The following is a 25,651-nucleotide window of genomic DNA, read 5'->3' as shown; positions in this document are numbered from 1 at the left end:
TGTGTGTGTGTATATATCTCCTAGAAGAGGCATAACAAATTTGAAAAAATGTGTCTGAAAATTTCCCACACACAGTCAAAAACATTAACTTACAGATTGAACATACCTAATATGCTCAACAAACAGTAAGGACAAACATAAAGAAAACAATGCCTGAAAAATCCTAGTCACATTTCCGAAAGCCAAAGATTTTAAAAAGAGAATCTTGAAAGTAGAAAAGAAAAATAATGAGCCAGGGATCTGGTTCAGTGGTGCTGCCTCCTATCTCACAAGTGCAAGGACCCAAGTTCAATCCCCGGTACCAAAAAAAGAAAAGAAAAGAAAGGAAAAATAATAACTTACATACAGGGTACTAGGGATATATAAGGTGATTCAGAAACAATGGATTTTAGAGGATATTAGAGGGGAAATGAGGAGAGAAAAGAAAGCAAATTCAACATGTTTTCATTATACAGGATGTGAGGTATTATGCAAATACTTAAAACGTTTTAGGCAAAAGAAAGGCATATTATTAGAAAATGAGCTGAGAGAGTAGCAAATGAAAATATATTTAGATCACGATACACAGTGTATTTACCATTGCTATTCTCTAATCACTTTTGTTATGAAAAATTATTCTTTCATAGAACAGCTTTTATATTTTATTAATATCTACTTGTATTATATTAAAATACAAAATTGAGCCGGGCATAGTAGTGCATGCCTGTAATCCCAGCACTCAGAAGGCTGAGGCAGGAGGATCACTGTGAGTTCAAGACCAGCCTGGGCTACACAGTGAGTTCCAGGTCAGTCTCAACTACATAGTGAGAGCCTATCTCAAAAAACAAAAAAACAAAATTTATTAAAAAAATGTTTTCAAGCCAGGCGTGGTGGTGCCTGCCTATAATCCCAGCACTGGGGAGGCGGAGGCAGGAGGATCACTGTGAGTTCGAGACGAGCCTAGGCTTAATGAGTTCCAGGTCAGTCTCAACTACATAGTGAGACCCTGTCTCAATAAAAACAAAACAAACAAACAAAAAGTTTTCATATAAATACAAAGAATGTATTGCTACTATATCTACACTACAAGAAATACTAAAAGAACTTCAAAATTCTAGGGGAAAAAAAAAAAACTATACACTAAGTCAGATGCACAGGGAAGAATGAAATACAGTAGAAACAATACGTTTGTGGGAAATATAACAGATTATATATGAGAAAATAAGCATGGTTTAGAGGGAAGTGGTACGTTTGAAATATGATTGACATGGGTAATAAAGACTATTGAAGCTAAGTGGTGATACATAGGAATCTATTACATAAAAGTAGAAAAACTACAAAGAATGCAGATGTTCAATTGTTTTTTATAACAAAAAGCAGGGAGTAGAGACTTAATTCTGCTTTCTACCCTGATAGCCTGTCGGCTACAACCAAAGATGGCGACCTTCCATAATGGCTAACAAGCCACGCCCCTCCTACCAGCCTTTTCCACCCCGCCCCCCACATTGAGGCTCCGCCCATCCAGCTAACTCAGCACCAATATCAGCAGGAACTAATGGCACAAGCTTGACGGTTCTTTTATCCATTTGTACCTGCTGGACACAGTACTGGGAAAGCTGCTTACTTTCTTTGTACAGAAAGAAACAAATGGGCTTTTGTTTTACTTTAGAGAATTCAAATGAATTTGTAAGTTACAAATAAAATTGTGTCTATTAAAGAGTACAATTAAAGGGGATTTAGCTCAGCGGTTTGGTGGCCTGCCTTGCAAGCACAAGGGCCCAAATTCAATCCCCGGTACCAAAAAAATAATAATAATAATAATAAAGAGTACAATTAAAATTCAAAAATATGCTCATATATCAGACATATTTTCACATTTTTTCTTTGATAACTGAGTGTAAAATGTAGCAAACCTACCATAGGACAAGCTGCTAAAATCAAGATTCACCACACAGTAGTAGAAAAAAGTAACCTTTTCAAGGTAAAGAAGTAACAGTTTATACAGATACAAAAAAGTGAATTTTTGTTTTATTACAGGGTAGTTTCTAAAATGTATAGTCCTGAGTCACAGAAAAAGGCCCAAACCACTCCTTCTCAGAAAGCCAGACTATAGGCTTTCAAAATTCCAGAATACAAGCACCGTCCATGCCTAGTAGACAGTTTCTAGCAGTTTCTAAGCCTTACTTAATTCCATTCTACTGCCATACTTCACTGACAGAAGGAGACAGGCTTAGGTAAGTAACAGCAGTGGCCTACAGGTATGCTTTTTACTTCTACAAAATCCTTAGTGCCATTCCTGGTGCGCTCAAAACAGTGACCCAGATTCCTGTTCCTCTTTATCCCTTTCCATACTTCTGACTCAGTCATTCTGCAGATAGTCACTTTAACTAAAATCAAAAGGAAACATTACCCTATAAAAAGCCTTAAGCAGCTGGGGATTAAGCTCAGTGGATCGGTGGCCTGCCTTGCAAGCACAAGGACCCGAGTTCAATCCCTGGTACCAAAAAATAAAAAAAAAATTTAAAAATTAAAAAAAAGCCTTAAGTGCTCAGTGGAAGGAGGGAGGGTATCTGAGAGGAAAAGATTTTTAACTTGAATTTCTGAAGTGCACCGATTCATCTCTACATTTCAACTATTCTATTCCACATAAACTACTACTTTTCAACACTGAAGTAAGTATGAAATCTGTATCAAATGTCCAGCTAACTGTGGATATTCCAATACAGTCTAGGTTAAATTGAACGGTTACTTTCCAAGGCCTGTGTGACCTATTTTGGCATTTCCCTCTGATTAGAAAAAGCTTGGTGCTAAACAAAAAAATCAAAAAAAAGAAACTTTATTTTCTGTAATGCTTAGGTTGAAGTCTTATACAGTTATAGGACTATTCTGCTTGCTGCAAGGCAGGGACAGGAGTGCCATTACTTGTTACAGTCAAACACTGGCTTTTGATAACAAAGTGATGGTTAAAACAGGCTTTGACACGGAGCTTCTTACCAATAATCATTGCAGTGAATAGGTCTCTATATAAGAAATTAAACAGGAAAGGTTCATACCAGGCCTCAACTCCCACAACTGCAGTCACTATGTAGACAAAAGAAATAGTCTGGAAGGAAAACAAAGACAAAAGCACACAGAGGCATTAACAGCTGAAGAGACCAGGAGCTGACAGAGCTTCACACAACATTAAGTCTAGTCAAACAGTTTTAGGAAATAAATGCGAGAAATACTCTTAAAATTTGTTATGTGGCAAGGCTTGCCTTTTTTTTTTTTTCCGTCGTCAACAATGCCATAAAGTAACTAACTTCTTTCAGCTTCTACTGGCTATTATCTGGAGCGTTTCAAAAGCGTCCCGTATGCTGGTTGAGTCATAAGTTGATCCAAGTTGCCCACCCAACCACCTCCTCCAACACCCTCCAGATTCTGAGGGCTTAGGGCCAAACGGGCAAAATGCAACATCAAGCCTGGGGTCCAATGGCAGCACTAAAGGAAGAGAGAGCTTTCTACTCACTGAAATTTGGCAATGAAGACAAAAGCCAACAATTTAGTTACGTGTGAATATCTTCTCTTTTTTTTAATAAAAATCAACAGTTTAAGTGAATGAGTGTTTAATAACATTAACTGTTATATCCTGGTGTAATAATGGAACTGTAAATATGTTTTTATCACTGAGAGATAAATGGCAAAATATTTATCACATTTCCTTTGAAACAACTGGAAAGGAGTGAGGGAGGGTTTACATGAGACTAGACCAGGCCATATGCGGCTCACCATATGCTGCTAACTGCCTAGTAAGTAGTAGATACTCTAGGCTTCATTATAATATTTCCTCTATTTTTATATGTTTGAAACTTTCCAGGAACAAGTAAAAAGTTTTTTTAATTGTTTTGTTTTGTTTTTCGGCACCGGGGATCAAACTTGTGAGGAACGTGGCAGCACCACTGAGTTAAATCCCCAGCCCGATTTAATTGTTTTTGAAAAGAACATGTCAGTTGTAATCAAAATAGCATAAGGGCAATACAGAATGAATGACAAGAACTTTCTGAAAACACCATGGCAGTGTTGAAAATTAAACACAGAACACATACTTACCACCTGGCTAAGGTCATAGCCCCATGGCAGGAAAAGAATCCCTGTGTTATACTTTTCCCAGTGGGACAGGATGAAAGAAAACAAAACTACCCAGAGCAGGAGATAAAGAACAAAAACACTGACACCAGTGGATCCTCGTCCAAAGATGGAATATACAGTGACAACAAAGTAAACACACGACCAACTATCCAGGCCATGGTCAAAAAGCTCCCCTAACGGGGTGCTGGAATTAGTCCTCCTGGCTTGCTTTCCATCCACACCATCTGCAACAAAAACAACACGAGAAACAGTCAACACCTGTGTCTGTATGGTGGGAAAACCAAATCAGTACATCACAGAACTGCTAAGTGTAGCTACCAGCCAGCACTATAAAAACCATGCCCATAATTCCCACGGTTCAAAGGTTTGAGAAATGAAATGCACAGTTCTTTAAAGTATAATCTAAAAATCGAAATGTATAGCACACTGAATGGTGTCAATTTTAGATCTAAGAAGTATCTGGCTGGACTCTGAATTCTTCTAGTTCTGCCAAACCACCCAACTGGGTTGTTCTACTAAACATATTCTTTAACATTTAATATTTTCATTCCAATTTATCTAACCACTCCTTGCTCAAGGATCCTTAAGTACTTCAGTCCCAACACCTATTCACCCCGTGTGAAATCAGTCATTTCTTCACAAATCTACTGCTGCCGTATTCTCAAGTGCTTTCAAAAAATGTACAATGCTCAGCAAATATAAAAACTGAATTTACTGAAATGTGCAATACACTATTCTTGGTGCTGCAAAATTATAAGCATCTTAGAATAAACTAAGTTCGTCCTCTGAGTGTTTATAACTGAGAAAGAGACAGACATGATAAAGAAAGGTATGGTTGTGTCACAAATCACAAAAATGTCACATAGGGCAAAGAAAGGGATCTTCAGGCTAAGATAACCTAGAATGGCTTTTAAGACAAGAGGAAATCTGAGAGAGGACATAAAGAATGAGCTGGATTTCAGTAGCTAAGAGATAAAGAAATATACCGTTTCAAGAGGAAGGAGTACAACCAGTAATAAACACTGAGATGGAAAAGTATACTGCACATTCAAAAAAATGCAAGAAATGTAGTTTGACTAAAAGCCAGATGAAGACAGCAATATAAAAAGGCTGGAGGAGGTCTGAGGCAGTTTAGAGGTGTGAGGGAGTACGGGGAGCTACTGAAAGGTGCACTAACAGGGAACTGACGAGTGAAAGCGATGCTCTAAGAGAATCCACGTGACATCTTTGTGAATGACAGGCTAGAGAGAGGGACAATAATTAGTGGATCAAAATGGAGATGGAGGGCAGTGGGAATGGAAAGCTGGGGACAGGAGAACACTGAGGAAATAAAAAGGAGAGAATGCTGCGAAAGAGACGAAAGGGCTGAAGAGAAGACAGTCTCAACAGGTTTCAGACTGGGTGACTAAGAGAGCACCAGTGTTCATAGAAAGAAGTCAGAGGCAGCAGCAAGAGTGGTGAGAGGAAAGACGATAATTTTAGGTACTGTGACTAAAGGCTTGGTGGCTATTCACCTGAGCTCGATCCCAAAGTATTACCAGAAACACAGAAGGCAAGTGGGGGCTAGATATAAACGTGGGGATTGTGGAAAGTAAGAATGTTAAGTATGAGGATCCAGAGAATGAGGAAAAGAGAAAGCCAAGGAGAAAATAAAGCACAAAGGAATGGCTTAATTTAGGGGAAGAAACAGAGGAGCCTGCTACAGGAAGACATAACGAAACCTAGTTACAAAGAAAGAAAAGCGGCCCGCGTGCACTCAGTGGTAGGGTATCTAGCATGCACGTGGCCTGGGGTTCTGTCCCCACTGGGGAGTGGGGGGTCCCTATAATAACTGCGCCTACTTCGCTCACCACGGTCTTATCCTCAGTGACTGGGTCAGTCCATAGCAAAGACAGCCTTCATAAACATTATAGAAGGAATACCCGAAAAGATAAATCCCAAAACCCCTGCTCAAACCCTGCAGGTCTGTTACAGAGGGTTGGGAAATTTTCTGCCCTCATGTACCTGAAATATCCCCTAAAAGTCTTTTCCATTATTCACTGGCTTAATAATTTCCTATTTTCATTGTAGCTCCTGTACAGCTATATCATATTAAAATCATGAAATACATTATTAATTAGGTTTTGTAAGTTTTCTCAATGAACCTATTCCAGCTTCACAAGTCTGGTGTCCCAGGTATGTCTTAAGAACTTCATTTTAGAAAGGTAATTCAGGATGCATTCTATATACATTATGAACAAAATCAACGGTATCTCCTATGACCTGGGATTGATCGCATACACTGATATTTCTGTAGAAAAATGCACACAGAGTCACACTCTGTAGAATAAAAATTATATGCTTCATGTTAGTTAAAGACAGGTTTGGTAACAAATAGTTCGTGTGAGGGCAGGATTTTTGCCAGAAAGTTGTAGACTTGAACAGGAAGATCTTACAGGATATTAAAAGGCTCTTAGGGAATGCTGTCCAAAGTCAGGCTCACGAGCCACCCGCCTTTTTCCCTGTTCCCTGCAGCAGTCGTTGACAACTGGGTCCTTTAGCAGCGTTTGAAAGCCTGTTCGTTTTTAACAACAGATGCACAAAACCTCTACTTCAATACGTGACTTTTAACTGCAGCGTCCCCTAATCCTTCTCTCCCTCTCCAAACTCCAATAGGCTCGCTCCACCACATCATCATGTGATGAGCTGTGTTGCACATGAGAAACGTCTTTTATTTGACAAGATCTGAGCGCCTTGAAGTCAGCATCCACTATTTTACCTGCATTATAAAACTACAAACTTGAGATGCTCTACATAGGCGATGCTCTAGACACCGGGTGTTCCGTGCCCTAACATTTTAGTTAGGACAGACGACTGAGAAGCAGGTAAGTAAACAGACTGTTTTAAAAACTAGGTGGAAATAAACACAGGAAAGGAGGAGGGAAGACTGCAGGACAAGCCACGCGGATGACCTCACTGAAAACCCGCTACCAAGAAAGAACCAATCACTGCCTTGCCTCCCGCTGCGTTCTATTACAGCAACTCCCTCGCCATTCTGCAACTGCTACATCACTATTGCTTCCCAGACTTAAGCAGAAACGTCTTACTTGAGGCTGGCAAATACGAAGGGCCAGAAAGTAAGTGTTTTAGACTTTGGGGTCCAAACCGTTTGTGGGCCTCCTGCAAACCACTCAACTGTCTTTATTGCAGAAAAGGAGCCCCAGACAGTACACGAGGGAATGAATGCACAGTAGGAAAACTTATTTACCAAAACAGACAGTGGGATAGATGTGCCTATAATTAGTACTTTGCCAACTCCTATTTATCCTGAGTGGTGAATGATGATATATTTCATAAATTAAATATATCAATTTGAACAGGATATTAATAAACTCTAGTTAAAAAGAATGAAGCTTATGAGACTGTTAATTTAGGGCGTGGCTGATTAACCAGCCACTGACTAAAATCAGTATTTTCAGGAAGAGCACAAGGGTGGTCCACTATGACCACCCCCACCAACAAGGTCCTAGAAACATCAGTCAGAGCAGTCAGGCAAGAAAAGGAAACAAAAGGGATCCATACAGGCAAAGAAGAAGTCAAACTCTCCTTATTCACAGATAACATGAACCTTTACATAAAAGACCCAAAAATCTCCACTAAAAGACTAGAATTAGCAAAGTCAGCAAAATAGCAGGATACAAAATTGATACACGAAATCAACAGTGTTCCTGTATATCAACAATGAGCCCACTAAGAAAATAGGAAAACAATACCATTCATCGGAGCTTCCAAAAACTTAATTAATTAATTAAATACCTAGGAGCAGGAGGCCTCACAGTCCCAGATTTCAAGTTATATTACAAAGCTACAGTGACAAAAACAGCATGGTGCTGGTACAAAAACAGATGTGCAAGGCAATGGAACAGAAATGAAGATGCAGAAACAATGCCAGGCATATTCAGCCATCTGATCTTTCACAAAGGGGCCAAAAACACAGGCTGCAGGATAAAGGGCTGCTTTGCAAATGGTGCTGGGAAAACTGACCATCCATATGCAGAACAATCAGTCTAGACTCATTATCTCTCACCCTGTACCAAAATAAAATCAAGATGGATCAAAGACTTAGATATTAAAACAGAAACACTTCATCTGCTGGAAGACAGAATAGGGAAAACTCTTGAAGACACCATATGCCCATGACAAGGACTCTCTGAACAGAACCCCAGCTACACAAGAAATAACACCAAGCATCAGCAAATGGAATTTTACCAACTTTAAACGCTTCTGCACAGAGCAGTGGAAACAACCAACACAGTTAAGAGCCAACTGACAGAATGGGAAAAAAATCTGTATCGACTATTCCTCAGACAGAGGACTGATATCTAAGGTGTATAAAGGAATTTAAAAATTAGGCCCCTCAAAATAAAAGACACAATCAAAAAATGAGCAATTGAAATGAGTGACTACTTCTCAAAAGAAGTACAAATGGCCAATAAGTACATGAAAACACATTCAGCATCTTTGACCATTAGAGAAATCTAAGTCAGAGCAACACCAAGATTCCAACCCTACAAAGAATGGCTTGCATCAAGAACGCAATAACCAAAGCATGCTGGTGAGGTTGTGAGGAAAAATGAACTCCTCTACATTGCTGGCGGGAATGTAAACTAGAATAGCCACTATGGAGACTGCTCAAAAAGAAAATAAAAATAAAAATAAAAATTCCACCTGATTCTGGGTTTTCCTGAAAGAGTTAGAGACATCGTATTACAGTGATACACACATGCCCATGCTTTTAGTAGCACAACTCCTAACAGCTGGCTCTTCGTAGCAGCCTCTGTGTTCATCAACATATAAAGAGAATGTGGTATACATAGACAATGGAGTACTACACTGCCATAAAGAAGGATGTGTATGAGTCATTTGTAAGGAAACGGATGCACCTTGAAATCCTAATGCTAGGTAAAATAAATGAGATACAGAAGGTTAAATATTTCATGGTTTCTCTTACATGAGAAATTCAAAGCTCAAAGAGGAGGACAGGGAGATAAGACGATGTGGAGATCGGAAAGGGATCCAGAGATGGCAGAAGACAAGAGGAACTGAAAGGGAAAGGAAAGTAAACAGAGCCAATGTGTCATATTCCTCTGTGCTGCAAACACACACTAATAAAAAGGGGAAATGTTTAAAATCGGTATTTACCACTTTCTTACCTAGCGTGTAGGCTGTGAAGTTGAGGATGCCCACAACAATCCACACCCAGTCAGGCACGTGCTTGTGCCCTGGTGCTGCAAATGAAAGCAACTGAGATGTGAATACAGTCTTTCCATAATTATTCTTTCCATAATTATTCTTACCGTTACTTCCTGACAATGAGAAATGTTTCTCTTTGTTAGAGATTCAAGTACGGGATGCTGAGCGCAGAACTCACAGTAAAACTTGTCATGAACTGCCAAAACCAAAGCTGTAACTCCTCAACCCTGCATTAGCAATAAGTACTGAGCTTGTATTGTGATTCAAGATTAAGGGTTCCCCTTTTACTTGAAAATTACTTATCACCCACAATGAAAAATAATATATTTTTAAAATTTATAAAAATGACTGCATGTAATCTAATTCTTATTGTTTATGATTATACTACAAACTTATGTTTGCACACATTACAGTGTAGATCTAAAAGGGCCCCCAAAAGTCTCACATTCGGAGGGAAGCTTGGTCAGAAAAGTGGGGCTCCTTGGGGTACACGCTGGCGTGTGCCTTGAAGGGGACCGTTCTCCCCTGGTTCCTCCCTTCTCTGCTTCCTGACCACCAGGGCGAGCAAAGGTTCTGCCCGGCCCGCCAGCTTCTGCCCGCGAGCCACCCAACCACAGACTGAGTCCCCTGGAACCGTACCCAAATTGTGGCTCCAGGAACTTTGTCTCAGCAACAGAAAAGCCACTGACAGACACACAGCCTTCATACTACACTTTCTCACTGCATGGTTACAGGCGGATTTCCTCAACCAGATAATCTGGGCAGCAGAGTCATCTAAACTGTCTGGGTCTCACTTTTTTCCCTATGATGAAACAACTTAGAATCCAAAGTCTGGGTTCTAGGCCTGCCTCTAACTCATCCGTGGTGTGACCCTGAATGTATTGTTTCCCTCTCCTATCTTGCATTTTCCAAGCTTACTGGGACTTGCTGGTTTATTAGTCCTTCAAGTTCTATAATTTGAAGAAATGTACATAATTTTACATATTCGTATTTCTCTGAATAATGAGGTAATAATTTTATTCAGTCAGATATTTCTAATTACAAAAATAAATATTTTAGCATTTCCTGAAGATTAAAAGACAAAATTAAAAATCTAAACAACAAAAAGCCTCACCATACCAAAACCATGTTTAATGAAATGTAATCTTACTGATTATTCTTATGGTACTTTAGGATCTTCTCATGCTTCTGAGTTGGTATTTAAGATTTCAGTGACCATTTTGCTGTATTTTCAGGTGTGCAAGCTGAAAGTTTCAGTTGACAAAATTCAGCACATGCATAGTTTCAATATTCAGAATTTAATGCTAAGTGATTGAAACTTCAAATTTTCCTACAAAATAATGCTCCCAATGGCTGTTGATTCTTCCTGGCCAGTCCACAAAGTCTGCTGAGTCCATAAAACAGACAAATTATAACACTAAGACCCCTGACTACATCATTTAGAAGTTTTGCTCTTGTTTGTTCTTTCGAGACAAGGTCTCATGTGTAGTCCCAGGCAGCCTGACACTCACTCCATAGCCCAGGCTGGCCTTGAACTTCTAATTCCCTGGCTTCAGCCTCCCAAGTTCTGGGACTATAGCTATGCACTACCACACTGGCTGTTATTGGTACTCTGATCAGAAAACAAATTCTCCAGCTTAAAGGCAAAATTTACTCATTGGCCTCCACCTCTCTACTCCTTTCCACTCGATGAAGTAGCTGAACAATAACAATAAACCCTGTCTCCCACTCTCCCCTCAGCCTTCAAACACTCCAGATTCTTTCCTGTGGCCGGGAGACCAGCCGGGTGTGGCAGAGCAGAGAGGAAAGGATGCTGCAGGGAGCGGGAGGGACACTGGCTGCCAAAGTGCTTCGGTCTTCTCCAACAGGGGTTGAGGCCGACATCAGAAACATTTAGGGTGGGCTGGGGATGGGGCTCAGTGGCAAAAGCAAGAAAGGGGAGGGGAGGGGAGGGGAGGAGAGGAGAGGGGAGGAGAGGAGAGGGGAGGAGAGGAAAATATTTAGGGAGGAGTGGGGAAGGGGATGAAAAAAGAATTCCCCATAAAGAATGTGATCGCTGTGTACCTAGTAAAAATGTTTCAAACATTTAGGTCTAAGAAGCATTGTCAGAGGAAACTGGGTGTCATTACAGCAGGGAATGAACAGAGGGAAGGACAGACCACATCCCCTTTAGAGGAAAGGGGATTTTCCTTCCATGACTAGAAAAACGGAAGAGATGGCTATTCCTGGATGATGGGTATGCTAGGCCCTGCTTGAATTCATTTTTAAGTAGTTTTGGTACCCTAAATTTCTGTCTTCATGCAAATGTAATTATTATGTGCCAAAACTTCATTGCTTTTTAGCTAGCATAACAAATTCAACAGGCAAAATAGTATTATATTTCTAGAACTTATTTGAAACCTATATAACACAACACAACATAGTTTTTCTATGCAATTACGACATATTAAATAACTTTGTTAACACCCAAAACTTTTCAGAAATACAAGTACCACAGCAGAGTGAGAAAATAACCAACTATACCTCAATTTTCTCTACTCAGATATTTTAAACTTTATATTAAGGTAATATTCTTACCTGAAGCATAAAAGTCAGGATCGAAATATGCCATAAGTAGAAAATTGAATACAACCAGCAGAAAGCCAGAAAAGGTTATCAGATTTGGAGCCAGCCAAGTAGGGAATACCTATTTTCAAAATAATTATAAAACAATTAAAGGAATCTTTGATAAACACCACACATGAAAATTTAGGCCATAATAAAAACTATTAAGGGCCGGGGATTTAGCTCAGTGGTTCGGTGCCCTGCCTTGCAAGCGCAAGGACCTGAGTTCATTCCCCGGTACCCGCCACCAAAAAAAAAAAAAAACTATTAATGTGAAGGATCATAGACAGGAGTCATACATATTAAAATGTAAACCATAATCTGCAATTGATAGAAATAAGCGTTTTGCCAGGCATAATGGCACACACCTGTAATTCTAGCACCCTGGAGGCTGAGGCAGGAGGATCACCACAAGTTCAAACCCAGCCTGGACTACACAGTGAGCTCAAGGTCAGCCTGAACTACTAACAGAGAACCTGCCCCCTCCCAAAAAGCTAAAATATTTTATAATCATAAAATTAATTTTAGAAAATTTTAAAAGGCATTTTAAAATTATGATAGATTACATTATATACATTTAGATTTCAACAATGAGGTAAAGCAAAAAATATGTGACTAAGGGGAAGGAAAATAGAAAGTGTAATATGTCAGGCCAGGCAAAGTGGTGAACACCTATAATCCCAGCTCTAGGGAGGCTGAGGCAGGAGAATCAGAGGCCATCCTGAGCTACACAGTGAGTTTAAGACCAGCCTGGTCTACACTGCAGAACTCAGAAGACAGACAGTATAGTATGTGCAGGTATCTTCCTAACCTAAAAGCTGCACCCCTGACACGCTATAAAACAGGTTAAAACACGTAAAACTGAATTTAAAAGTACATGCCCATTAATCATCTTACCTTCACTACAGTGTTCCAAAATGGATGCATGACATACAGAGAGAGTGGGTTGGTATCCACAGCACTGTACTGTTAAGAAATGAAATATTTGGAGTTAATGCCTGCATACTAGCAAATAGGTCAATATTTTCCTAAAGAAAATAATAATACAAAAATAACCTACAGAATACACCTATTTACATGATGTCCTCACCTGAATAACCACACTAGAAGTGCAATATAAATAGGGACAAGACTGTAAAGCACAGTCAGGTACTACTGTCATGGCAAGACGGAAGGGTTGGCCAGGCAGGGTGGCACACGACTGTAACCCCAGCACTCTGGGAGGCTGCAAATTCAGGCCTCGCCTGGGCGACTTAGTGAGAACCTGTCCCAAACTTTTAAAAACTGGAAAAAGTGGTGGGTATGCAGTTCAGTGTGAAGGCTCTGGGTTCAATGCCCAATACCGGAAAAAGAAGGGGAGGCATTCATACGGGAAATCTAAAGATCGACCCCAAATCAGAGTCAATCATACTGTGGTTGTTTCTTCATTCGCACACAATCATCCAAAGTCCAAATTGCCAAGATAATCAGTGACATTCTGCCCTCTCAGTCAACTTTTATAACATTATAGTGTTTCAGTTAAAAGGATTATATTGCTTACATAGTCTCAGTTTTTATGCACGGTCAGTAAAATACACACTATATCCTGTCAAACACTGACCACACACCTCGTCTCCCTCCTCCCTCCCACTTTACAGGAATGTAGTTTCCCCCGCGGTACCTTACTAGTATACTAGTTGCTGGGTAAGTTACATCTTCCTTTATTTACCCACCTGTGAAGTGAGGATGATCACCCTTACCTCAAAGGTGTGTCACAAGGATTAGGTAAGTTCATAACATATGTGAAGCACTTACAACACTATCCGACCCTTATAAATGTAACATAGCTAATATTATTATATGTGTTTTGAGCACCAAAGGAATATGGACCCATTTATAGTAAGAAAGCAGATTCCATAAGTCAGCAAAGGAGACAACAATAGGTTAGCATTGTATGGTAGTGGAGCTTATTTACTCTAATTACTGAGCTATTTGGTAAAAATTCAAAGGACATTTTAATAAATTTTGTATTCTATGTATGTAAAACCCTAATTCAACCACCTGACATTTGAATTATATTAAGACTATTCACATGTTTGAAAAGTTTGGGTTATGTTTCATACCTTCACGACATAGATGGAAAACATTTGATAGCTGACATATGTTAAATCATAATTTAAAGGTCAAATTTCTTCCTGAATATGGAGGAGCTACTTTCAGTATTTCAACACTTCAAAGTAGGATGGAACAAAAAAGTAAATAAATAGAAAATAATTAAAATACTGCTAGCAAAGAATTCAAACGTTTTATTGAGCAGATTCCACGCCTGAAGTTCCTCCATTCCCCAGCCCCATCTGACTATAATGGTACAACCGGGACAAAAGGAGAGAGTGGTTGCTGCTCAGGGCCTGAGCTACAGGCTGTAAGGCTGCACCCAGACTCGGCAGGAACCCACCCCCTTAGTCTCCCTGTCTCCACTATACTTCCAACTCTTCTAGGCTTTCAACTGTCACTCTCCAGCTGACAGAACTTTCCCACACAATACACACCACTGCCTCAGAACCTCTGCAGAATGAAGGCCTCCCAAACTAACAGATCAGCCGGCTTGAAGTCTACACACCTGAGGGTCTGAAGACCCTACAAACCCTTCTGGCTGCAGTGGAAGAGGCAGGAGAGGCGGACCTTCTCCGAGGTCTGCACCCCAAAGCAGGGTAGGTCATCCAGGAAATCACCCCTTCAAGTCCACCTCCTCTGCAAACTACAAAAGTTGTGCTAAGTTCAAATCAGAAGAAAACGGTTTAAGATATCACGTGAACACTCAACACAGTACACAAAGTATAATGCTCTTAATTCAAATGTTTACTGATTGAGTCTCATTCGGCAGCTTTTCATAATTTTAACTTAGATCTCAAACAAGGTCTCTAGGGGATGGTGTTTTAATATGAAAAGCTCGTTTTAAATCTCTCCTTCTGGAGACCAAAATAAAAGTCAGATAAGAATACAGAACCAAACAAAAGAAGGCCGGTTTATCTACTTGGATTATTTGACATTCAATAACAGCTGATGAGTTCAAATACAGAAAGAAAAGATTAATATGAGATCGGAAAACACAGCAAACAATAAACCCAAACAACATACAGTGTCTCACCTTACATACCTGAGTATCTCTTAAGCTCATGTATCACTCGATACACAAAAACTCTAAATGAGCTTGTGAACCAATAAGAAAAATAACTTAAACCTCCCACACATGTAAAGAAAAAAAATCCAAAATATAAACTTCTAAAAGTACTAAACTAGACTTGGGGTACTTGTTGATGTCTGTTAAATGTCCTTTTATTCTGCTTTGGATGATACTTTGGCCTACACCAGAAAACCCAAACCCAGTACCTAGTCCGGTTAACACCTAGTGTGACTAGCTTGGCTCAGTAACCTACAAGGCCCTGGGAAAATGCTCAAGGACCTCAGCTGGAGCTTAACAGAAGCATTCCAAGGCAAAAATCTCAGGGCACAAGTCTACCCTAACATTACCTTCCACATCTGACCTTCATCTAGACAAGTGGGTGACAGTCAGCCAGCCTAAAACACCCGATGACCAAAACCAAATCAAGGTTCATTTCCTCCAAAAGCAAACCCAATCCAATGTTAAACAATTTCACTATACACTGACAAGCTTCCCCCACCCAATATCTCCTATCCTGTGTTTTCATTTTGCTCAGCAAATTAAGCAGGCAAGAGTCCAATTTTCCTCCAAAATGACAGTTCATATATTTGGAGACAGCTCCTCCTGCCACACCCAGATCTTCCCTTTATCCCTCCCATGTCCCTTTTGAGGCTCCTCTTGCCAAGATTTCAATTTCCCTCATCATCTAGGTCTAGTTTACTAGACAAGGGGCTGGAGAGCTTTTTCTGTAAAAGGCCAAACATTTTAGGCTTTGGAGAGAGAATGGTAACAAATACGCTATACTGCCCCTGAAATAGGAAAGTAGCTGCAGAAAATGTGTAAACTTCTAAGTACAGCCTTGCTCTAATAAAACTTTATTCATAAAAACAGGTGGTGCCAGGCGTGGCGTGACTGCCTGTAATCCCAGCATTTGGGAGGCAGAGGCAGGAGGATCAGTGCGAGTTCAAGGCTAGCCTGGGCAATGTAGTGAGTTCAGGGCAGTCTGAACTACAAAGGGAGACCCTGTCTCAAAACACCAAAAAAAAGAAAAACAAAAACTAAAAAACAGGTGGCTTGCAGCCTGATAATCCCTGCTTGCTACCAAAATCCAATGTTATTAATCCAACAGAAAGGTTGACCAAGAGCAAAAGGAAGGTTTCAAGTGGCTCGAAATGGATGGCTATAAGCCTCTCTTCCTTCAACATTGCATGCTGCTCAAGGTATTACTAATTTCTTGTCATAACAAAATCACACTGCAGTCTTCCAATACAGATTTACAGTGGCCTGGACCCCTCAGGCCTCTCCTATATGGACTGAGTGCCAGTAATGCCCTCTATGCAAAATTAGCAGCAGACTTTGCCCTGCTTTGTCTTCTAATCAATGTCAGGAGACCAGGACTCTTACTATCAAATGATTTCTAATACAGGGGCTGTGTTTATCTATCTAAATCCCTTCAGTTCAAAATCATCTAAGGAAGTTTTGTTTCAAAAAGAGCACATCATTGTATGAAGTATATTTATTATTCATATTAACTCCCCAGATATAATGAAATAAACACTCATACTCGTACTTTTCCCCCTTTTTTCTTTATTGATACATTTTAGGTATACAAATACATTCATCATTGGGATCTTGCACTTTTACATGATGTATCTTGGTGTTTATTTTTTTCCCATTCCCCTGCCCTCCCTTCACCCTCTCCACCCTTCTCTATTTACAGAGACTTTGTTTCCATTTTTTTCCTTTTCTCTTTATTTTTTCTTTTCCCTTCTTAGCTTTCCCCTACCCCTCCCACTTCCCCTACGCCTTTAGACATTTTTCCCTATTATACAATATCAATTATACATTTTGATTATTTACACTTTTAGATTATCACACCAGAGAAACTGTTCAGTATTTACATATATGGGTCCTATTCATTTCACTTAAGAGTATGCCCTCAATGTGCATCACTTAGCTGTAAATGTCTCTAGTTTCTCATTTTTTATAGTTGAGTAGTACTCCATTTTATTAAACACAAACACACACACACACACACACACACACACACACACACACACACCTTCTTTATCCAGTCTGCAGTTGATGGGAAGTTAGGCTGTTTTCAAGTTTTAGTTATTACAAACTGTGCCTCTATAAACATGGGTGAGCATGTATCGCTGTGGTATGATACTTTTAATTCTTTTGGGAAGATACCCAGCAGAGGGATAGCTGGGTCAGATGGAACCTCTATCCTAGTTCTTTGAGGTTTCTCCATATTGATTTCCACAGTGCTTGCACCAGTCTGCACTCCCACCAACAATGGAGAAGGGCTCCTTTTTCCCCACAACCCTGGCAGCATTTGTTATTGGTGGATTTCTTGCTAGCAGCCATTCTTTCTGGGGTGAGGTGGGTCTCAGTGTTTTCATCTGCATCTCTTGAATGACCTGATGTTGAACATTTTTTCATGTTTATTTGCTGCTTTTACTTCTTTGTCTGAGAAACGTCTGTTGATTTCAGATGCCCATTTTCGAATTGGGTTTATAAATTGGGAGGGGTCTGATTTTTTTTTGAGTTCTTTATATATTGTGGACAGTAGACCTTTGTCTGAGGAACAGCTGTTAAGAATGTTTTCCCACACTGTAGGCTGTTTCTTAGCTCTGTTGGTGGTTTCTCTTGCAGTGCAGAAGCTAAACACTCATTATCAACCGATCTTTAGAACTCAGGAGAGGCTGGGGATGTAGCTCAGTGGTACAGCTCTTGCCTAACGCACACAATTCTGAATTCCATCCTCAGCACTGCAAAAAAATAAAACAAAACCAAAACCCACTTCAGAAGAAAAAGAAAAAAATGCCAACTCTCCATGGAAGCCCAGGCACAGGACTGGCATGGTGCTGAAGTCAGCCCCTTGCTGATAAGGCTCAACACTCAACCATGTTTCAATGTAAGTCTTTACGGGGACAGAAGCCCCTGTTGTGGCTTGTGGTTAACATGTTCCACCCTTCTTTATTTTTTATTTATTTATTTGGGGTGGGGGGGTTACGGTCCTTTCTGGTACTGGAGATTGAACCCAGGGCCTTTGTACTGAGCTACTTCCCCAGCTCTTTCCTTTTTATTTTGAGACAAGGTCTCACTAAATTGCTAAGCTGCCTGCCTGAGTTGGGCTAGAACTTGCAACCTTCTATTAGAGTATTATAGCAATGATCCTCCAACCTCTGGGCAAGTTTTCCTTCACTGAGCATAAAACATAAAACAAGAGATCCCAGTTATTAAAAACTTATTCACTCAACAAGTATCAAAGAAGTTAAAAGAACTGCCTTTCACATACAAATGTCAGGCACAATGAGATATATAAAGAAAAGGTTGACAATATGGAGAAAGTTCTGAGACTTGATCCCTTCTGCTTCTGCCACAAAGCAGAAACTCAGTAACCACAAATGTACAAACTCTGCGCACATCTACTGAAACAGCAGTGTGCAATTCATCCATCAGTGATGAGAGGAAGAGTGAGCTCCTTCACCAAACAGATCTCTGCTCCCCCAGGAACTGGTCCATAGCAACTTTTACCTCACAAGGGGAAAACGCTTTCTTGTCCCCTACTAACAATACCGTGTTGCATCTGTATGTATTATCATTTTATCTTTTCCCTCATTTGAGATGATAAAATAGACAATTATCCCTCCCTCCATTTACATAAAGACCATAAAACCCAGAGATTAACATAGCTAGTAAACAGGAAGGTAAAAACTGTAAGTCTTTCTGTGTCCAGTAAAGATCAAGTCACCTCAGAGTACATCTCTGAAACTGATCGCTTTCTTTTAAACCAGACTATCCTATCCTGGCTTGAGTACAAGCCGGAACTCCTTGGATCCAAGGTCCTGAAATTCGTGTTCCCAGAAGACCTTCCAGTATACAGTGCTCTCTTCCGATCTGTGGCAGACACGTCCTACGCCCCAGCCCCCTATAATCATTCTCCTTCGTGGCTCATTTCCCTTTCTTGAGGGCGGAACCTTTAATTTGCATCCAGCAAAGCTGAATATAGTCACTGGCTTGAAGGACACGTCGTATGGCAAAGGTAACACGGTGTCACAGGAGACTCCATCTTGGTGGTCTGGAGAAGTCTCCCATGGACCTTGAAAAAGCACACACCTGTAATCCAGCACCCTGGGAGGCTGAGGTAGGATGGCAGGTTTCAGCTCAGCCTGGGCAACTTAAAGAGACTTTGTGAGACCCTGTCTCAAAATAAAAAACAACAAAGGGGCTAGGACATAGCTGTGTGTGAAGGCCCTGGGCTCAATTACCAGCAATGCACCAAAAAAAAAGTATGTTTTACAAAACCAGCACAACTGTTGTAATTTGTTACTTAGTAACTGAAAATAAACATTTCTAAAAGTATCATCTTATCTTCGAGAGATAACCATTTTTTAAAGACAGATATGACCTAACATGATTTTATTTGGGAAAGCTATAGGTCCGAGACCATTTTATGGAGGGGAGGGTGTTGCTGGAGATTGGATCCAGGGTCCTGTACATGTTAAACACACACTCTACTACTGAGCTATACCTCAAGCTCAAAAATCTAGACTACTTGGCTGGGCCTGGTGGCACATGCCTATAATCCCAGCACTTGGGAGGCTGAGGCAGGAGAATCATCACAAATGAGGCCTGCTTGGGCTACATAGAAAGTTTAAGGCCCACACACACCCACCACTTCCTTGTGCCTCTAAAAGACCATGGTCTTCCAGCCTCCGAGTCTCTGATTAGTACAGCTTTCCCCACATCTCATTCCGCAGTGGGCAAACTCGCATTCTGTGAAGTTTATCATATTAAGCATTCAGCAGGTACAGAAACAACCCATCCTCAGTGAACTGATATTTGAGAAAAAAGTAAAGATCCAGTCAAGAAGTGTCCTCCACAAATATCTAAAGATAAAGTCTCCCACTGGGCGTGGTGGCGCACGCCTGTAATCCCAGCACTCTGGGAGGCTGAGGCAGGAGGATTGCTGTGAGTTCGAGACCAGCCTGGGCTATATAGAAAAAAAAAAAAAAAAAAGATTAAAGTCTCCCCACTGCTGAATCTCTCCATCACTCTGCAGAACTTCCCCACTGGCCTTCTTTCACACCTTTAGAAAGGCCCCTCCCAAAGGCTCCTCCCAGGCTGTAGCTCAATGCAGAGTGATTGCCTACCTCAGGCAAGGCCTTAGTTTAATTCCCAGCACCACAAAATCAGACAGACAGACAAACCAACAATTCCTCTGTCACTGCCAAATGCAGAAAATAATTCAATGAGACATTTCTAAATCTTTACCTAAGACCGTGGCAACATTGTTATGGAGAGGAAACTCGTGAAGGCAATCAAGGCACAAATAAGAAGAGTGATGCTTGAATCAACTGCAACATCTGGGTAATGCCATAATTAACATGTGCGATGGCAGTCAGCTTGCAGCTATAATAAATGAAAAGAAAATCAAAAGATCAAGGATTTCTCCTACTGTTTCTACTGTGGCTCAGGAGGAAAGCGTTCCAGTTTTTGGAATTATTACAGAAAATTTCTCTAAGGACAAGTCAACCACATATAATAATTCTTTAGAATAAGAATTTTTGCTTTGTTTTAATTCCAAGTCCACAAACCACACACTTTCATGTTTCCCCTCCAACAGAAGTGCACTGCACAAAAGGCTACTGTTTAAAAAAGCCATGTTCTGAGGATTAGTGTAGAGCTTCACAAAACCCTGCCTCAATGACTGCCGCCTCTACCCATCCTCCCATCCTACCAGATCGTGAGTTACCCAGCCTCCTCCTCCCCTTTTATGTGTGCCCCACATGCACACCACCTCTCACTAGTCTCCGGCTGTCAATCTTAAATCAAGAACCCCACTGATCAACAGGGAGGTTGAACCAAACAGATCTGCATGAAAGATGGTAGGAAAATGACAACTAGAGCCAAAGGCTGTGCTAAAGAGATCAAGCACTAGGCAGCTTCAGCCAATAGAGGAAGATGAAATTTAGGGTCAGTGTTATCCAACATTCTGATTTTTCAAAACAATCCAACAATCTGCACTTTTATGGGACAGATACTAATGTTTGAAACAAAGGGCCAAATGAAACATACCTGCTGGACAAATTCAATGTGTGACCTCTATCTTTGGAATCCCCATTCCATTCCATCCCTGCTACCTTGATTCAGACCTTAACATTTCTTACACAGTTTTAAGGCAGAAGCATCCTAAAGGTCTCCAGAGCACGCTGCCAGGGTGAGCTCCCAAAATTTAAATCTGATCCTGTTTAAAAGCCTGGCAGGGCACAGTGATGCATGCCTGTACAGGTCCCAGCACTCAGGCAGCTGAGGCAGGAGGATGGCCACAACTTCAGCCCAGCCTGGATTACACAGCGAGTTCAAGGCCATTCTGAACTACAAAGCCAGAACTTGGGAAGAAAGGAAAGAAAGGAAAGAAAGGAAAGAAAGGAAAGAAAGGAAAGAAAGGAAGGAAGGAAAGAAAGGAAAGAAAGGAAAGAAAGGAAAGAAAGGAAAGAAAGGAAGAAAGGAAGAAAGAAAGAAAGAAAGAAAGAAAGAAAGAAAGAAAGAAAGAAAGAAAGAAAGAAAGAAAGAAAGAAAGGAGGGAGGGAGGGAAGAAAGGAAGGAAGGAAGGAAGGAAGGAAGGAAGGAAAGAAAGAAAAAGAAAAAAAGCCTGCAATAGCCCCCCTACAAAACCTTTTGCACTAGAAAGTGCCATAAAACTACATAAGACACTTAACATGCAGGTAAGAGCAGGCAATTCAATATTAAATCACCCAGAAAAGGCCTAGGGCAGTGATGGTGAACCTTTTAGAGCTTTCAATGATAACAAACAGCATCCCATAGGTTTGCCACCACTGACCTAGGAAATGCTAACCAATCTCCCCCGTGATTCTGACACCAACAGTCCTTGTCCCACAGAAACACTGTTGAACAGGGCAAAATCCAGGGCCTCTGCCAGGACTCCACCTCCCTCTCGTTTCCTGTCTTATTACTCCCCAATTACAACTGAACATGTCATCTAACTTCACGTGGTTCCCAGAAAATCTCTCTGGCCTCCGCCTTTGTACTGCTCTCTTCTGTGGCACCTTTTTCTCCCTTTTCTCCTGGTAACATTCAGCCTTCATCTCTCCACACAACTGCGCCTTCACCTCCATCATCTAGGAAGACGTTCTCAGCTCTAAGCCTTCCTCCAACCAGAGCTCCTGGAAGCTGCTTGGGCTCTTCAAAGCACCCAGCACTGACTATTTATAACTGTTTATTTACATGTCCATATGCCACCAAACTGGGTTCTTTGAAGTCAGGAATTTCAGCCTAGCTTAACTTGGCAGTACCTGACAGAGAGGCCCCCTCCTAAATGCTTGCCTAATAAACACAATCGAACTGTGTGAACCAGTAAAGTAGAAGGCCAGTAAAGTAGCACAGCCATCAAGATGCAAACAGCCTCTCTTTACAACCTCTTGGAAGTGTTTTTGTTTTGTTTTTTTTCCTGGTACTGGGGATGAACTCGGGTCCTTGCACTTGCAGGAGGCCACGGAACCACTGAGCTAAATCCCCGGCCCTCTCTTTACAATTTCTTAATGGTAACACTAATAAATTCACAATTATCAAGATTCCCGTAATCAGACTGCAGTTGACAGCCAAGTTAATTAATTACCAAAATAGCAGAAACCAACTCATCCTGATATTATATTCTTTTTTTAGGTTTAGTTTATTAGTACATGTATGTGACACAATGTTTACATCCCTTGTGGGAAGGCGATACATGTACATAACACATCTTAATTCCTTTTTTTATCCCTTATCCCTTCCTGTCCTCCCTCCCCTCACCTCCTGACCCCTTCCTCTCTGAGAACAATCTACTTACTACTACCTATCTTTTACTTTGTTCTTATTCTTGTAACCAAGTCAACAACAGTAGTTCACACAGCATTTCCTCTCAGAAGCAAAATGATACAATTGGAAACTGCTGCTACACTATCAAATACAATACACGCCTTCCCCATCTGGGATTAGACAACCCACACAGCAGTTTTGCCCTTAAGTGGGAAAATCCCTCAACTACAACACCCAGACAGAAGGACGGGTGCAGGGGAAAGATGACAGCCCTAAGGGTGAAATCCCTCAACATAACTAACTGTCTGAAGTTATACTGTTAAGAAACAGAATAATTGCAGTGGTAGTCAACTATTCAAAATGCAAAAGTATCCTCCTGATATCCTTTTACCAAACTTCCAAAGTGGTTTATATTCTTTTCCATTTTCAATCCTTCAACATTCCCTGGGCACCTGCTGTTCGTGGCACTGTGCTAGCTCTTGGTCACATTGAACAAGGCAGCTATTGGCCCTGCCTTACTAGAGCTCATGTCCTAACAAAGTAGCCAAAGCAGGCATTCAATGAATTATTAAGAGCTGTTTAATACAATGGTGTTAGGTACCACAACAGAGAATACAAGTGTTAAGACAGTATTGTAACACAGAATCTACCCCATGCTTTCTTCTGTTCTGAAAATCAACTCTTCACTACGCAGCTCTTTACTACAGAAACCCAATTACATCTGTGTGTGATCGATCCCCTTTCGCAGATATTCTGTGAAACTGCCAGGTTTCCAACTGTAGCTCTCTGATGTACCTCTGGGGAAGGTAAAGAAATTAAATTGGTTCAAAAGTAATTTTTCCACCAGCTGCTTTTATAGTACCTATTTTTCTCTGCACCTCTTTACTCTATTATAAATGGTCACAGCAGGAAATAAAAATTTGAGTATTTTGACTCTTCCCATTTATGAGAGGAAAAGATTGTTTTAATTCAGTAAGCTTATAAAAATTCTTACTCTCTGCAATGACACAATGGAAACGCAAGATAGAAAGACCTCTGTGTGCAATTCACATTCCAGCAAAACTGACCACACAGATTTTCCCTTTGAACACCCCTGCGTTCATATTTTTAATATGAATGCAGCAAGGAGTAAAGAACCCTCTAATAAGAGGGTTATACTAAGTTTAGGTTATAAATTTCTGTTCTTTTTTTTCTCTCCCAAAGAAAGCCTCGCTGTAACTAAAAATAACATCAACTTTATCGTAGTGAGCACTGGACACTTGCTAAATTGACCTCTGTTTTTCGGGATGATAAGAACTCTGTCAGACACAAGAACTGAGGTAAGAGAAGCAGAAGAGACAGCGACAGAAAAATCCACATTTACATTTCTGACATGACAACATACCTAGCCAGCTGAAAATATCAATCCTAGAGAAGACTGCTTGCAAGAAAATGGAGAGACCCTATTAGATACTGTTACAAATAAAAATAGCTATTCTATTAGCACTTACTCTGAAAGCCAGGTCCTAGTAAAGTAAAAACTATTTTACATGTAAATATTTACAGTACTGAGCAGATAAGAAAAAGGGGATAGAACTTAGGAGGAATCTGGCCTTAACGGCCTTCTGCAGTCAAAGTTGTAAAGTCCTAGCCTGGGTTCCCAAGAAGGCTCTGGAACCTCTTTCCACCCACAGTTCAAAAAGGTATGGCACAACTTTGCTTGAAAGCAGAGGAACATTCTAAGGCCCCTTACTGCTTTTTCCATTCCAGTTAAACCAAATCCTTTGATTCACCCAGTTATTCATACATTCCAACAAATGTGGATTCGATGTCTAGTGCTTACAGCCTTGATGGCCCATTAGCCAAGTCTCATCGCTTGGGCATTAATTACATTTAATGGAAAGGCACACTGAGAATAACATCGTGAATAAACAGAGCACTCTTGAGGAGAAAGGATACTGTACATAGGAACGGCTTTTCTGAGAAGTTTAAGCCAAGATGTGAAGATCCACAGGGAACAAAGACGCAAGGCTGAAACCCCTATTGCAGGCCTGGGCGACTGGATGGTTAGTGGGGTCACTTACTGGTAAGCGAACCGTGCAGGGAAATCAGAACGTGAAAGAGACTTACAAACAGCATGGACTGGGGGCTCGTTGTGTGATAGGCGCTTCTCAAAACCTTACAATCACTTTGAACGGCAGAAACTCTTTTCCCGGCTCACCAGCATAAAAGAGAGGTTGAGTGGGGTTTAAAGGAAAAAACAAAAAAAAAAAGACTTGCCCAGGGCCAAATAAAGAAACGTGGCTTTGGCATCAGGTTTACCTGTACTCGAAAGTCTGTCCTCTTTCCATTACACAGTTCCTTCCTGTGCCCACGTATTTCATCTGACAGCCCCAGCGCCAAGCGCTGCCGCTGAGGAAGCCTCTTTTCTGAGAAAGAACCCCAGGTAAGGCCTGGGTAAGTCACTCCCCTCCACAGCCTCCTCTGCCAGACCATCAGGCCCCCCTTTGAAGTTGTGTGCAAGAAAGGCAGGTACAAAGTTCATTCAAACGAAGACTATTAAAATATTACCGAAGACAACTGCATCCTTTCAGGAGGCTAAAAAGCAATCATAATTAATAACAGGTAAAAAGAGAGAAGGGAATTCTCGCTCCACCGTCCTCGGGAGCTCTCCCAAGGAAAAAGAAGCCTCCAGGGAGCGTGCGGCCCCGGGGCGGGGGCCTAGGATGCGCTCTCGCTCCCCGACCCCGAGCCCCC

The 25,651-nt window shown here is 40.9% G+C and overlaps 1 protein-coding gene across 1 annotated transcript in view; it reads right to left on the bottom strand.

The window, feature by feature from the left end:
- Selenoi (selenoprotein I) overlaps positions 1 to 25,651 on the bottom strand; it is a 39,926-nt gene that overhangs the window by 13,748 nt on the left and 527 nt on the right. Inside the window, exons 2-6 of the mRNA XM_010604832.1 lie at positions 12,841 to 12,909; positions 11,917 to 12,025; positions 9,300 to 9,374; positions 4,069 to 4,331; positions 2,974 to 3,082 (exon numbers count right to left, since the gene is read on the bottom strand). Of these exons, the coding sequence (XP_010603134.2) occupies positions 2,974 to 3,082; positions 4,069 to 4,331; positions 9,300 to 9,374; positions 11,917 to 12,025; positions 12,841 to 12,909 (625 nt within the window). The remainder of the gene's footprint in view (positions 1 to 2,973; positions 3,083 to 4,068; positions 4,332 to 9,299; positions 9,375 to 11,916; positions 12,026 to 12,840; positions 12,910 to 25,651) is intronic.

This window comes from Fukomys damarensis, unplaced genomic scaffold (genome assembly GCF_012274545.1).
Source record: "Fukomys damarensis isolate Sample0158 unplaced genomic scaffold, DMR_v1.0_HiC HiC_scaffold_2, whole genome shotgun sequence".
NCBI classification, from domain to species: Eukaryota; Metazoa; Chordata; class Mammalia; order Rodentia; family Bathyergidae; genus Fukomys; species Fukomys damarensis.
Note: the sequence above shows the minus strand (reverse complement) of the source record. Positions and strands in the feature narration are given on the sequence as shown.